The sequence below is a fragment of the Lepisosteus oculatus genome, chromosome 3 (genome assembly GCF_040954835.1).
Source record: "Lepisosteus oculatus isolate fLepOcu1 chromosome 3, fLepOcu1.hap2, whole genome shotgun sequence".
Classification (NCBI taxonomy): Eukaryota; Metazoa; Chordata; class Actinopteri; order Semionotiformes; family Lepisosteidae; genus Lepisosteus; species Lepisosteus oculatus.
This window is the reverse complement of record NC_090698.1, coordinates 54,717,192-54,732,918: the sequence shown is the minus strand read 5'-3', so window position 1 is coordinate 54,732,918 and position 15,727 is coordinate 54,717,192. Positions and strand designations below refer to the sequence as shown.

At 38.6% G+C, this 15,727-nt stretch overlaps 2 protein-coding genes across 3 annotated transcripts in view; one reads left to right on the top strand and one right to left on the bottom strand.

The window, feature by feature from the left end:
- Nucleotides 1-4,647, bottom strand: part of mcc (MCC regulator of WNT signaling pathway) — a 209,634-nt gene extending 204,987 nt beyond the window's left edge. Inside the window, exon 1 of the mRNA XM_069187264.1 lies at nucleotides 4,594-4,647. The gene's annotated coding sequence lies outside the window, so the exon portion shown is untranslated. The remainder of the gene's footprint in view (nucleotides 1-4,593) is intronic.
- Nucleotides 3,802-15,727, top strand: part of ythdc2 (YTH domain containing 2) — a 35,304-nt gene continuing 23,378 nt past the window's right edge. The window contains exons 1-13 of one of the 2 annotated variants that reach the window (XM_015366843.2): nucleotides 3,802-3,902; nucleotides 5,904-6,066; nucleotides 6,283-6,373; nucleotides 6,790-6,986; nucleotides 7,775-7,971; nucleotides 8,795-8,961; nucleotides 9,140-9,242; nucleotides 9,985-10,141; nucleotides 10,734-10,841; nucleotides 11,100-11,272; nucleotides 12,496-12,631; nucleotides 14,602-14,728; nucleotides 15,214-15,279. In XM_015366843.2, coding sequence (XP_015222329.2) covers nucleotides 5,910-6,066; nucleotides 6,283-6,373; nucleotides 6,790-6,986; nucleotides 7,775-7,971; nucleotides 8,795-8,961; nucleotides 9,140-9,242; nucleotides 9,985-10,141; nucleotides 10,734-10,841; nucleotides 11,100-11,272; nucleotides 12,496-12,631; nucleotides 14,602-14,728; nucleotides 15,214-15,279 — 1,679 coding nt within the window. In that variant the 5' untranslated portion in view covers nucleotides 3,802-3,902; nucleotides 5,904-5,909. Of the gene's footprint in view, nucleotides 3,903-5,903; nucleotides 6,067-6,282; nucleotides 6,374-6,789; nucleotides 6,987-7,774; nucleotides 7,972-8,794; nucleotides 8,962-9,139; nucleotides 9,243-9,984; nucleotides 10,142-10,733; nucleotides 10,842-11,081; nucleotides 11,273-12,495; nucleotides 12,632-14,601; nucleotides 14,729-15,213; nucleotides 15,280-15,727 lie in introns of both variants that reach the window. The other variant, XM_015366835.2, reaches the window with a different exon arrangement.

Genomic DNA, 15,727 nt, shown 5'->3' with positions numbered 1-15,727 from the left:
TATCTTTAAGGCCCCTTGACCTGGCACTCTGTTTCTGTGTTAAGTAACCTGATGTCTATAACCATGGAGACCTCTGCTAATGACCTTTGAGAGCCTCCTAAAAGGCAGATAAAATTCTGCTCTTTTCTTCAGCAGCTATTTGCTTTTCCTTCAAAGCCTCATTTTATGAGAGATTTTCGTCTCTAACCTATCTTTTTAAGAGCAGCTGCTGAGAACTACTTCTCCACACTAACATGCATTGTACCGTCTAAACGTTAATGCAGTATGAGCACTCCATCCTTTTCTGGCAGCCTATTCTCAATAGTTACTTCTTCAGAAAATCCTGAATCTATTTTCTTCCTTCATCTATTTACTTCATCCCTATTGTTTTATTCTTAAGAAACGGGGAAGACATTCCAGTTTTTCATTCCCAATCAAAAAGCAAAACATTTTTTTAATGTCAACAGCAACAGTTTTTTTATGCGGTACATAAGTGAGACATTTACAAAATAACACAGTAAAATGAGTAACAAGTTGAAAACCAGTAAAAAAAAAGGATAACATAATTATTTAGTAATAATTACTATTTAGAAATTCTAGTACCAAGTTATCAAAATGTGATAAAATGAGCAGATGAAATTAAGAAGAAACATGACTCATTTCACATGAATCTGCTGTGGTCTATGGATTTGTTACTTAAGACAAATCATTTCAGTTTTTCAAAAAATAACCCTACAACACTTATAGGGAAGAATAAATGTAACGAACAGTTCTTTCCGGACCCTATCCGGACGACACAAACCAGAATTGTGAGAAAACACTAGGGAAAAAGTCATGCAGGAATATGGGAATGAAGACAGGGGGACATGTCCAAAGTGCGCTGGTGTACGGGGGAGGTGTGGCCGAGGCAAACAATCAGAGGAAATCCAAAGGGAGAATCCAAAACGAAAGCAAAGGTCCATGGCCATGTAACCCATCCAAAAACCAGGGATTAAAAACAGGTGCCGGGTCGGGACCGGCGGGGGGGCAGGAGCAGGAAGCTAAAAACAGAAGGGAGCCAGGCGCAACCAGGTCCCAGGCTCGCAGGATGCGGAGATCAGATGCAGAGCCTCGATTGGCAATTGCGTCTGGCTTTTAAAGGGACAGGAAGAAGACTGGAACAAGGGACAGGTGCGGGGAATAGGGCAAACAAGGAAGAGCCGGAGCGTGCTTAAGGAGGAGGGACTACAATCGTGACAATAAAAGCAGCTCAGTACATTTCTCTAATTACTGCTCTTCCAGTAAAGGTGCTAACTGAGAAGAAACGTTTAGCTTGGTAGACTCAACATTTTGTAATACAGTTGTAATACAGTAACCATGAATCCCAAGGTTCTTGTTTCATTACTGGGAATAAGTCCATTGGACTGACTGCCGTCCCTTCAAGGATGTTCACTACTTGAATCAGATCAGCTTGTAGTCTTTTCCATACAAGACTAAAAACGATCAGTTCTTTTATAGTTAGTGTCGGCATTTTTGTAAATCCAGGGATTTTTTTTTTTGATTGCTCTTCTCTGGGACTGATTTCAGAGAGGCATATCTTCTTTGTAACACTTCTGTCTGATTGTCTTTGATGCCTTTCCCTCTAAAATCCTTGTAACAAGGTGAGAGCTTCATACATCACTGCACAATTTACATGTACGTGTACTGTGTAAAAAGTTTATGAAAAATAGAAATGTATTGTTTAATGAAGTACATCCCCCCCACCAATGTATAGCATCTGCCTGGATGATGCGACGGCAGCCATTGTGCACCAGAACGCTCACCATACACCACACGCCAGTTATTAGTGGGGAGGAGAGTGATGAAGCCAATTCATAGATAGGGATTATTAGGAGGCCATGATCGACTTCCAGAACCAAGCCCTCAAAATGTACTCCTTTTTCATCAACAGAGGATACCCCAGTAGTGTTATTGACAGGGCCCTTGCCCAAGCCAAAAACACCCCTCAGACCATCAACTCAATCAGGAACTCCCGCCGTAACAACCGCATTCCGTTGGTGCTTCCCTACCACCCCAACACACTTCCTATCCCCAGGACTATTAACGACAACTTTTCCATCCTACAGGATGATCCCTCCATTGGGGCCCTCTTTTCTGACCGCCCCATCATCTCATATCGCCGATCACCTAATCTGCACAGCCTTCTTGTTCACAGCTCCCTTGACTGCCCTCAGCAACCATCCAAACCAGGCACTTTCCCCTCCAACAGAGCTTGATGTATCACCTGCAAGTACACATCTAACACCACACTCATTCAAGGCCCCTCAGGAAAATTCTGTATCACCCAGATGGCATCTTGTACCTCCAGCAACCTTATTTACTGTATCTCTTGCAGTAAATGCCCAGCCATCTACATTGTAGAAACAGGAAGGAGACTCGGAGACCGCTTCAGAGAACACGTCAGGGCTGTGAAGATTAAAGATCTCTCCAAGCCCATTGTTTCTCATTTCACCTCCGAAGGCCACGACCACTCTAATCTCTCCGTCTGTGTTCTTAAAGATGGTTTTCCGAACTCATACATCAGAAAGACTACAGAAACCAAAATTATCCTGCATTTAGGATCACACCTTCCCCCTTCTCTTAACGACAGACTACTTTTCTTCTAAACTCTCTCTATTCATTGTAGGTTTTATTTCACACCTCTCTACACCTATTCTGACTTCACACCTCTTGATTGGCCTCTCTTTCTGTCCCCTGCTCCCGCCTCTCACTCCTCCTCCCTCCCAACCTTTGTTCTCGCGCTACATTACCTTTGCTTACTGCCTTGTCTTTCTCACACCTGAAGAAGGCTCCACAGCCGAAACGTTGTTGTCTTTCTTCTTTTTTCAGCATGGAATAAACCTATTACTTGTTCCTTTGCTTCCTACGCATGCTGACGCAGCTACCCACCTGAACATAGACAAATTGTCACCATAGTAAGCCAACATTGCGCTCTCCATTCAAGCGCTATCATTGGCCTTGGAAATGTGCTGCCTGTCGTTCACTTGTCATGTATTTATGCTGGTTGGAGTCCTCCCAGTCTACACTGCCTCGCCAGTCTTCAGCCTTTACTGTTCATTTCGCCCGGATCGTTTCTTTCAAGTGTCTTCTGAAGGACGTCTTTCATTTTTTATTCTTCTTAGTTCTGATATTTATCAGTTTTTTAATGTGCTTAGTTGTTTTTCTTATTTCCATACGTTTATGTAAATGTCTTACAGGCAGAACCAAAATAGAGTTAACCTTTTTATATCTTAACTAGCAATAAAAACCGAACGGTTATTAGTCACTCCATCACCTTGTTGTTTCAGTGAAATGTACAGGAAAATAATGGTACGCAGGCGTCACCTAGTGGTTTTCGGTATATTCAGGCACTGGATAAAGTACTGAATGTACTCTATGTAGCAGTCACGCACATCTATTGTACATGTACATATGTGAATATATTTACTGTTTTTAGGAAACTACGGCAGTGTGGTAGTGTAATAAACTGCATAGAGGTATTGGTTTTTCAAAGAAATCACAATATGCAGAACCAGTGAGAGGTCATACTTTTTTCAGGGACAGTAATTATGAACTACCACCTTTCAAATCTCACCAATAAAATGACATGGGTAATATTTGAAATAACTACGAATTACTGTCTCGAATCACATTCCTCCATCAGTCTATCTGTAGGAATATGCTTTAATGTTTCATCAATCTCGACCAAACATTATGAAATTACAGCATTTAAGAGAAGTGGCAACGGGGAGTGGCGACAGCGTGCAGCTCCGCGAGATTGGCCAGCCCGAGCCGCGAGGCGGGAGCATGGGTAACCGGGGGCGGTGACGTCACCCCAAGTTCCTGGATTCGGCTTTTGAAAGCGAAGAAACGAAAGGGAGCAGTGAGTGAAGTCGAGAATAGAGGTGCGTTTGGTCTGGGACACAGGTTAATATAAACGTCATGTACTGAAATATCGATTCGAGTAAGGTGATGTTAACATTTAAAAGACTCACACTGTCCGGAGCCAAAATATGAATTTTAAATTCTGTCTGCAGGTCACTAAACCGGCCTTGTTGTTAACAGCAGGCTGTGGATCTAGAACAGAATAGCTGGAATGATTCCGCTGCTTTACGCTTTATTGTCTTCAGTTCTTAAATATGTACGTTTCGCGAGGTTTATGTGCTTAAAGGATAAAAGTGTCGTGAGAAACGACTCGTTACTGGTATCGTGGTGTCTATGAAAACATGCTGAGGTGATTTCGGAAGACGTTGCCAGCGCTTGGAAGACCGAACTTTGCAAACGTGCCTGCTTTAGCGGAGGACAACAGAGAGAAATGAAACTTATCGCACCGTTCACAAAATGAAGAATAACCTTTGTGACAGATCAGCAGTTTATTGAGGACTTTATAGTCAACCTAGGAGGCAACGCCTGTTCTTAAAATAAAACATTTGTATACTGCACTGACCCGTATTGCATACTGTGCATGCCGAATCCTCCTTTCATTAAACAGTCACTTCTCTGCGTGCACGTACATTTTAATTTGAGGCTTATTTCCCTGGTTTGTCCATGTGACATTATGTCCTAAGAATTCCCAGGACTAGAGTACAGCCTTACCTCTAGCAGTTGAAGCACACCGGTAAAAGGATGGTTTATTTCCGTTAACCTTTTTTTTTCTTTCCTCCCGAGTCCGCTCCCTGTGCCGACCTGCAGATCCTTTTATAAAGTAATTAGGTAATTAGTGGCGCACTCTTGAGTTGCACTACAGCGGTGCGCCGCCCTGAATTTGGGCCCTCAGCACTCTTGTCTCTGGTTCAGCACCCTGACCTCTCCTCTCGTTGGTTTATAATAATAATAATAATTAATAATTGCTCACACTTATATAGCGCTTTTCTGGACACTCCACTCAAAGCGCTTTACAGGTAATGGGGTCTCCCCTCCACCGCCAATGTGCAGCATCCACCTGGTTTAGTGCACTAATCAAGAGCATTTTTTATGTCCACTGGATAGTGACGAGAAAGACTTGTGAACGGAGTTACACATGCGGTGTTCTCCAGAAATATCAACACAGCACAGTCAAAACCTTATTTTTGCTTTATGGCCATGCAAATTGCATTTGTGACCGTGGGATACGTACCATATAATACACATTTTATGTTGGGGGCAGTTCAACACATTAGTTTGATTACATTAAAAAATATGATGGATTTTTATGTATGTGGAGTGCTCCAGTTTAAAATCCCACGTTATCACTGGGGGAGCATACAAACTCCTTGCAGATAGCAGCCCAGGAACTGCACCGTCCAATGCTCACCACTGCGCCAAGGTGCCACCCTCATTATAACGCCTTTCTGCTTAAGCTGGAGCAGACTGCAGGTGTGGCTTCTGTGCTATTTCAAATGCTAAAGTGGAGCAAGCGTCCAGAATCGTGTTTGCAACACTTGATCTTGACATATTTACTACTTGTAGGTCATTGTATTGGACATACTACTGTGTTAAGGTCTTTGATTAAAGTCTCTTTTTTTCTTATGCAGCCCTGTATTTATGTGGCGATTTTGTACTGGAGTTTTAGTCATTTTGTTTTAACATGATTTAATCTTGAACAATTTGGAATTTGTAGTACACAAAGTACTACAACACACATTTGACGGTGAGTCTTATTAGATTTGATGGATAAATGCGATTGGTTACAGTAGATTCTACAGGACTTCTGTAGTTTACTTTGTGTTCATGTTTTTCAGGATTCTGATTGATATGAATAAATGTTTTCTAAATAACAAGCTTGGTTTCTTCTTACCCAAACAACTGTATTCACTGTAAAGTTCTGATGGCAAAATTGAATGTAGCTCCTTTGCAGAGCAGTGTACATCTGAAACCAATTCCTTGGAGGATAACATCAGCAAAAAATGTAACTTTGTCTTTTGTAGAGCAACATGTCACGTAGTGGGTCCACAAGGCCAGTCGTACCCCAGCCCAAACCGTCTTGTTCCAGGGGCAGGGCCAAAGGACTGAAAGATATCAGGGTTGATGAAGAAGTGAAGATTGCTGTTAATGCCGCACTTGAGAGGTTTCGATACAGTGATCAAAAAGGTAACCGAAAACTATTCTTTGTTGTTACAGTGTTTATATGATTGAGGAAGGAAAATCACCATGGGTGTATAAGTGGAAACCAACTTTTGATAAACATGCCATGAAAAGTGTTTGTATTCTGTGGGCTGCTGGATAATAAAAATGAATCCTTCATAGATTTGCTTAGAATACAACAATGCACAGTTTGCCAAGTTCCCTCTGTCAATGATGTTACAGAAATGGAGTTTCCATCTTCCTTGACAAGCACCGAACGTGCCTTTGTTCATCGCCTGGCCCAGTCATCAGGTCTGATTTCTAAAAGTAAAGGGTGAGTTTTGAGCCAGTCGCATGTTTCAAATACTTCATTTGGTGTTATATCGTATTGTACAAGTTAAACTTTGATTACATCTGTTTTTGTAGTTATAGTTTCTGGAAAAAATGTTTTTAAATGCATGTTTAATGTCAAACCTGGCTAGCAGTTGTGAATAGAGATTCTTCAACACACATATACAATATAATCTAGGGTGAATTTGTAAATGTCTGTGGCAGTGGGTAAGAAAAATTTACTTTTTGTGAAACCTCTGACAATGGGTTAACACGACGCACAATTTTGTTCTTTCTTTTTATTTTGTAATTTTTGCTCATCAATATTTGAAGCACATTAATTAAGTGCAGTGCTACCTTTACATTGTATATATTCTGGAAGGGCGTTTTACAAAAATCAATTAAAACCTGCTGTTTCAGAAAAGGAACAAACAGATTTCTTACCGTGAAGAAGAAGGATGGTTCGGAGGGAGCACATTCCCTAATGAACTTCAGCCTGTCCCTCAATACCAAGCATTTTGTACGAAGTCTGCTTCAGAGATATCCTGTGACCAACAAAGAGCGAACTGACCTTTTGCCTAGATCTGAAAGGGGAATGTCAGTTGCTGTCGAAGCCGGTAAGTGTATGAATAATTTTGTATTATATTGTTTTTAAAATTTATTTTTTTTCTGTGCTCTAACTACATATGATAGAAAGATAGAAATTTAATTTAACCTAGTGTTTCCTAGCCCGTATGCCTCAGACATTAATGTATGTGCCATGGAATTTTGAAGAAGTCACATGTGAGAAATACAAATTGAATTGTTTTCAATAAAAATGGAAGTTTTGTGGCATAACCAAAGCTTCTCTGACATGTTCAGCATAAATACATCATACAGACGCCGCGCTGTGGGACTGTATACAGTATGTTGGAATCGCATGTGGTACAAGCTGGGTTTTTGAAGTTTGACAGATATAAAAAAAACTACGGAAAACATCTGAAAGTAGCTGAGCAGGAGCTCCGCATTTCACTGCATTTGATTCCTGCCAAGGTTGTATATAATAATAACGTGCTCAAACTGGTGACGAATACCTGTGTGTAGTGGGGGGGAAGCGTGGCACATAACTTTAACATTTCTGTAAATGGGCCCTGGGATTGAAAAGTTTGAGAACCACTGCTCTAATCGATCATCATACACCATTATATGCAGAGGTTATTTACTTTCAGAAACTGGCGTATAAGATTTTTTGGAGAAAAAGTAGGCTTTCATCATGCGTATGACCTGTTTGTACAGCACGTTAAAGATGTTTTTTCTTTTATTTAAGATTGACATGGCCACCATGTACACTGCGTATTGTGTCCGCACAGTTTTACGTGTACTTTTGTTACTAGGTTCATAAATAAATCAGAACTTAATTTTCCAGAAAGAGAGAAAAACAGAACAAGCGGGCGCCTCAACAATGGGATCCCTCAGACTCCTGCGCGGCGAGGAGCCTCTGACTTAGACTCCTTCAGGCGCTCACTTCCAGTGTTTGAAAGACAGGAAGAAATTGTCCAGGTTATTAAAATGAACAGGGTGGTATTAATTGTTGGAGAAACTGGATCTGGAAAGACCACACAGGTCAGTTCTTTTTGGAGATGCCTTGTTTTTACCATTAATTGCACAGATGTTTTTTTTAAATCCAAGATACATTTTGTTGGTCAAAGATATCCTGATATAATCCCAGGTAAAAACATTTTTCTCTCTGTGCCAATTTCTACAAGTTGTATTTAGAGGGATTTAGATATAAAATACCCAAACTTTGAACCAAGCCATAGTACATACTGTATGATCAGATGAAATCCTCCTTTGCTCACAACCTGTGTGCCTCACCTCGTCTATGTACAGTATTTTAAAGAAAGTCAAGAAAACTATTTTGGGGATCTCGCGTGGTTCAGACGTTAAGTGCTCTTGCTCCAGAGGTTGCGTGTTACTAGCTGACTGTGACTGGGATTCCACTCACAAAATACTGAACTGTGAGAGTCCCTGAGGCACCTGCAGCCTCACGCCAACATCAGTGAAGGCTGCTGCTCTTCATTTGGATTTGAGTCTCCTTTAGGTTCCTGCAGAGCATGACGTGACATGTCAAAAAGAAAGTTAAAGACTCAAATGAATGGGTGGGTTGGAGGAGTCTATCTGCAGCTCCTCAGTTTCCCTCTGGGGGTACTAGGGATCATCAGTGTGAGCCGAGACATAATATAATTTAGCGATTCCAAGGTGGGAAGGTAACTAATTAAAAAATAAATAACAGTTCTAATTTAAAAACCCAAACCATAATTGGACATAGCACCCTAGGTCACCATTAAACTAAAGTATTCTGTTAACACGATCTTTAACCATTTTCTTGCATCATAATAGAAGCATTTGGAGAGGCGGAACGAATGCTTATTTTTTTCTGTTTAAGGTTCCCCAGTTCATTTTAGACGACTCTAGCAAGAGTGCAGTCCCGTGCCGAATATTCTGCACTCAGCCAAGGAGGCTTGCAGCCATTGCTGTGGCTGAGCGAGTGGCTGCAGAGAGAGGGGAAAAGATTGGTCAGACCGTAGGATACCAAATCCGACTTGAAAGCAGGTAGAAGACGCATTCAAAGTCAATTATGCTCTTATCATCCGTTAATATTTCAGTCTTGGGGCTTTAAGACATTGTTGGACATCACTGCTGCGACAAGCTGTCATGTGAAAGTCTGTACGGCAAGCTTTGCCGATACATAAGACCCCTGTAATTTATTTAATCTTCTTTCATCTTTCAGAGTTTCTCCAAAAACCCTGCTTACATTCTGCACTAGTGGTGTACTTCTGCGTACGCTGATGGCCGGAGATGCTAGTTTGGCAACCGTAACACATGTCATAGTGGTAAGAAATACATAATTTGGAATTTGTTAAACTACACAGTATATGATTATTTGAATACATAAATTGTGGAAGATACAAAAATGATAAATACACTTTGTGTTTTGCACAGCTGAAATTTATTGCCCTGGTGATCTCATGATAGCTGCAAATTTTTTTCCATTTTGAAAATGAATGAAATATATGATTTCTATTATAGTAAAGACATTGTTTCAACAGGAAATCATAAAAATGACGTGTATTTGTACACTGTTTCTCAAAGCATCATCTTAATAGGATAACTATAACACCTTTTCTAAGAGGTACTAAAGCAACAGTGCAATGTTTGTGGACAATATGTAGGCCCCCCCAATTAAAACAATAATTTCAGTATAACAACATATTCGTTGTAATAATACAGTAGGCCAATTAGCTTTTGTTTTAAATAAGGAAGTAACTATATAACTCAATGGATTTTGTGGTGTTTAAATCATTACTAAATAGTTCTATCGAAGAGATCCTTATTGATCTTGAAACCTTGGTGGTCTTTTATTTACATAGTAATAAAATAAATTCATGAAAGCATTTTGACTTTTCTGATTGCATGTTTATTTAAATTTCAAGACATGCAGCTCCGCAGGTCAGTCAAATTAAATTCTGTTGTTACACCTAAATATTTTTAGTTCATAATCATAATATGAAGTTTCATGCTCGAGTTAATGACCTCAAACCTTCTCAGTAACACTTTACTTTCTCTTTGTTTTAGGATGAAGTACATGAGAGGGATGGGCTAAGTGATTTCCTGCTGACTAAAATTAGGGACATAATGCAGAAATTGCCATCTTTGAAACTAATTCTGTCTAGCGCAGCTCTTGACGTGAACCTGTTTGTAAGATACTTCGGCTCATGCCCAGTTATATACAGTAAGTAAATGAGTGTTTTATTTAAGCTAGATACAGATGTATCATCATTGAAAATGTCATATTTGTACTAAAATTTTTGTGTTGCACCTTGAATAAACCTTGTGTTGAGGTTTTGTTACGATTTGTTTATTGTGTTTTGATATATGTCATCATCATTCAGAAGAATCGGGGTTGCTCTATGGAAATGAAGCATTTTCTAGTTATTGGCTTATAAATCTAATATCGGTTTAAGGATATTATGAACTTGGTGTACATTACATCTCAGGAATATTATACTCAAATTCCATTGTATGTGGATTTGTGGAGCACAGAAGCCATATACGATAGTACAATATAAGAAACATGTTGGGTGGTTAAGGGAAATTGTTATAGTTGCTGGAAGATCCCATTTCAAACTTTAGTTATGACACGGATTAACTTTATTTTTTTCTGAGCTACATACCAAACCTTCTTGTGCTGTCCCCTTGATAATTAACGTAAAATCAAGCTACTGTTGTAAGTGGCTCTTTGGACTTTTTGTGAAGTGCAGTTGACAAAATCTACCATTCTACCAAAATCTATCATTTTCTCACCAAAATGTTATTATTTTCAGTCAAGGGAAGACCATTTGAAGTTAAGGCTCTTTTCCTAGAAGATATCTTACGGACAACTGGATATACAAACAAGGACATGAAGAAATACAAGGAGGATAAGCTAAAAGGTAAAGTGAAAAATACAAGAAAGGTTTTCTGAAACCATTGGTAACTCACATCCTGTATACAGTACATAGAAACTATGTTAGTATGTGGTATGAAAGTTCTGAAGTCCGTACTAGTTTTGACATGACTAAGATTCAAGTATTTGAGAAGGTGTGGTGATGTATTTTGTGGATGACCACAGACCTTAAGACTATGAATTCAGATGTGGAATGCTTACAACCCCTGTGCCCCCTGTCTTACAGAGTGTGTTCCTTTTACAGAGGAAAAGCAAAAGACATTGCTCACCGATTGGTGCAAAGATCAGGACAGAAACAGCAGACCAGAAATGAGAAAGAACAGCACACAAGAGCCTCAGAGAGACAAAGCTGCCTCTTATCTGTTACAGGATAATGACTTTTTTGATGGTGGTGGCGACGCTGTATTTAGTCAGCTGGTAATGTTATTATTTTTTTAAAGTTATACAGTATATGCCTGTTCATTCACATGATATTTTTAATCTGTTTTCAATTAAAATAGATGATTATAGAAAAAAAATTAAGTATGTGTGTGCATGTACAAAACACTCATAATAGGATAAAATGTGCATTTGTGCAAGACCTGTGCCAAAATATTCTAAACATTTTCCAGTGCAGTTTGTCATTCAAGGATTTTTAGTTGTAGAATAGGTATATGACCAATGTGATGCAATCCTGCAGGTAAATTCTGTTTTTAAAAAACGTCAGAGGTGTCAGAGGTGATAAAAGAGCTAAATCTTCAAATTCTTGATATTTCAGCTGATGTAAATCTTTGCAAATGTGAACTGTACTTTTTCTAGCATTTTCTACCTCAGCTGTTACCAGTGCTATTCTATGCATAATGTGAAAGGCAGTTTTCCTTTTGAGATCACTGCATTCAGTGTGAGCATGTGCACTAGTTGTAAGTAGTGGTTGATTGCCCTAAATTAATATCCTAAATTTGATTTTTTTTAAATCATATGGGCTAATTATTTGTAAGATACAAATTCCTGATGACATAATCTTATATCTCCATGTAGCGGGTGCATGGCTGGATACACCCTAGATATAAATACACACTTGCACGGTAGGGTAACTTTTTCCAGAACCCAGTTAACCTACCACTGTGTCCTTGGACTGGGAGGTAACTGGCGCACCTGGAGGAAACCCATAAGAACCGGGAGAACATACAGACTCCACATAGATACTGTAGACCACCAGGTCCGGAATTGAACCCAGGGTCCCAGCAGTGCAAACCACTGAGCCATCATGCCAACCAACCTTATATAATTTATACAATTATAACAATTATTAATAACAGTGATAATGAGAAATCTGTTTTTTTATTTCAAATCACTTATCAAAGCCTGCCTTGTTTCTATAGTTGGTTAACATTCATTCTTGTGTCTATTTAGTATTGACATGTGCAGGTAACAGGGTAAAAATAAATAACATGTGACCCAAGCCAGCCCTGTCAAGATACGACATAGCTTATTCCAAAAGAGCTTGTTCCACACTACCCTCACTGCCAGCACCGTGTCTGGTACAGTTTTACTCTTGATGCAAATTCTAAGTTACAAAATATAAATTATTTTGAAGTGAGATTTTACTCAAAGAGATAATCAATCTGAAATATTTGTTTGTTTTAATCCTTTCAATGCAGAATGAAAAGGATGCTACTTCACTTGAGCCTTGGCTGGTAAAAGAAATGGATGCTTGCATCTCTGATATCTTCCTTAATAAAGATGTCGATGCATTTGTTCAGCTGTTTAACCTCATTTTAAGTGAAAATGTCAGCGGTAAGCTAAATGTTTGTTTATTCCATAAATCTGTTCTATTTGTGTAACTTTTTGTGTACATTTTTTCTTATGTTTCTTTTTAATAATGAGAGTGCTTTTAAGTGCATAGTGCATATTGCGGGCCATTAAAGGGTAAGATATGTTACCATAAATTTCAGCAAAACCTAAAGAGTTAAAACTGAAATATGTTAATAGCATAAGCATTCAGATCCATGACTGTAAAATGTGATGGAACCTCCTTGGCACCAGTTACAGCCACCATTTTTTGGGGTAAATCTCTACCATCTTTGGACACCGGCCTGTTGCCATTTTTGTTCATTCCTTTTGGAAAATTAGCTCAAGCTTTCATGTTGCTTGGTGATCTCTCATGAACAGCAGCTTTCAAGTCTTTCCACAGATCCACTGTAGGGTTCATATCAGGACTTTGAAAAGGCCACTCTAGGACGTTCGCTTTCTCATTCTTATGCAACTCCAGTGTAGTTTTGGCCTTATTCTTTGGATCACTGTCCCGATGAAAGGTGTTTTTTTTTGTTCCAGTTCTAGGTGTTTAGCAGGCTTTCCTCCAGGATTTGCCACTACTTTGCTCCAGCTACTGTATGTTCCCAAGGTCTTCACAAGCTTCCCAGTCCTTGCTGATGAGAAACAGAACTATAACTGTTTCTCTATATGCTGCCACCACTATGCTTGACAGCAGAGGTGGTGTTGACTGAGTAATGCAATATGTTGGGTTTTCATCAGGATTTCAGATGCTTTATTTTTAAGTTCCGTACAAAGCCCTGTTCTAGAGTGACCAGGATATTGTTGAGCCGTTGACATTTTCTCACCACTGAACCTCTAACTTTCAAAGTTGTCATTGGCTTCACAATGACATCCCTTACCAGTTTCACAGTGCGGCTGCCCAGCTAGTAGGGAAAGCCTGATCGAGGCAGCGTCTGTGTTTGATTAACATTCCACTTCTTAATGACTGTCTTCAGAGTACTCAAAGGGATATTCTGTGTTTTTTTTCCATAACTTTCATCTTTGGTGCTTTCTTCAGCTTTATCTCTGAGTTGATTGGAAGCTCCTTGGTCTTTATGGTTTAATCCTTGTTTGACAACCTACCTGACTGAGAGACTGTAAAGAGAGAGATGCATTTATTGTGAAATCATGTGAACCACTATTATTTCACACACAGAGAGACCACTCAGCTAACCGTATGCCTCATTGAGTTAATTTGTCCACCTAAGTTAATTTAGGTTTGCTATAGCAAATAGTTTGAATACTTATCCAAATTATGACTTTTTCTGTCATATTATTAGCTTTAATTTAATTCATATTTCTGTTCTTGCCTTTTGCTTTTTTGTTTGAATGTGTGGAGTAGGTTGTGCACTTAAAAATAAAATTGCCACTTTAACGTGCACATGACCATGACTATTTTTAAAGCAACAAAATGATTAAAATGTAAGGATCTGAATACTTTTGCATGGCGCTGTATGGCGAACAGTATAATCTATAACATATTTATTCTTTTGTAAATGAAAGCATACCTCATTTGTGATAGTAAACCCAGAATACTAAGTTGGTCATTTCAAACTAGATTTCTTACTGGCAAATTCATAATTTTCATAATTTTAAAATAATAAAAAGTTAAAAGAATTAGTTTGGTTTCATGAACATAGGACTGGCTTCTGTTTTATAATAGGTGCTTGTCGTTAAATGAATAAGAAATCAAAACTTGAAATAGCAGTTTCAAGTTTGGATTCCAGTGGTAACTAGATCTGTTGTGTATTATGTGCTTATACTATAATAGATTATTAAGATCTTTTTCTAACATTTTTTTAGAATATATTCAGCGCAACAGATCATGAAAGAAGTCATGACAGTCACTTGTTGTATTACTGTTTGCAGACAACTAAGGTTTTGTATTGGGTAATTGAAGTGTTTATTTGTCCTACCTGACCTGTAGTTATCTGTGCCATTCCTGCTTTCAGTTGATTACAGGCACAGCAAGACCAGCGTCTCGCCGTTGATGGTAGCGGCGGCCAGAGGATTTGTGAGTCATGTCGAGCAGCTGCTCAGCATGGGGGCCAGTGTGGAATTGAGAGCATCCAATGGCTGGTAAGACCAGGGTGAAATAAAACACGCTGACACAGCTAATCTTATTTATTGCTGGACCTTTTCAGCTTTGTTTTTGTCTTTCTAGTTTTCCAGTCTTCTCGGAAACCCAATTTTGTATGCTTGTTTGCAAACCCATTTTGTATGTTGCCTTGCATTTGAAAACTAGGATTACAATGTATATTTTGCTTTTGGTATTAGGAGTATTACGAGGTGTGCAGCAACTATGCTGTACCTTTGTCCATGTCAATCTTATTGAATTATACCTCATATGTCATACACTTTTTTTTTCTATTGTAACACTTTGGTATTATATATATATACTTTGATAGTGTTGAGGCTTTTTCCTTCTTTCTATAGATCCTTGAAATGCCTTCAAATCTTTATGTAAATGTTTGAAATATAATATGATTTCAAAAGTAATAAATTCAATTTTTTCATTGAATTTTATTGCATGTATATTTATGCTTGTTTTTCTAACATTTCAGGACAGCACTGGACTGGGCTAAGCGATTTGACCAAACTGAAGCAATTGAAGTACTTGAGTCTTATATGTAAGTACATTTATTGAAGAGGGAAATAAGACTTTATTTGGTTAAATTATTTTGCTTTTCTAAATGTTAACTTTTTAAAATGAAGAGCCATGGTAGTTAATGAGAAATGAACCTTACATGTAAAACAACAAAAACAAGTCTCAAAAAAGGATTATGGCACAGTAGCCTATAAAAGGTATTGTTTCTTTTCCACCTGTGCACTCATTATCAACTTCACTAACATCTAACATCAATACCTTTAAAATACTGTACATGTTACAATATTAGCAATGGACAGGAGTTTTGTTCATTTACAGTATGTATGTCAGTTTTGTTTATGTCTGATTGGATACAGGTATTTGTGTGTGACCGTCTTGTTTGTAAGGTCTCCAATGTCACGGTTATACATAAATTGATGTGTAAAGACAATTTGAAAGAAAGGTGCTTGTGGTATTTCTCATACCATAAA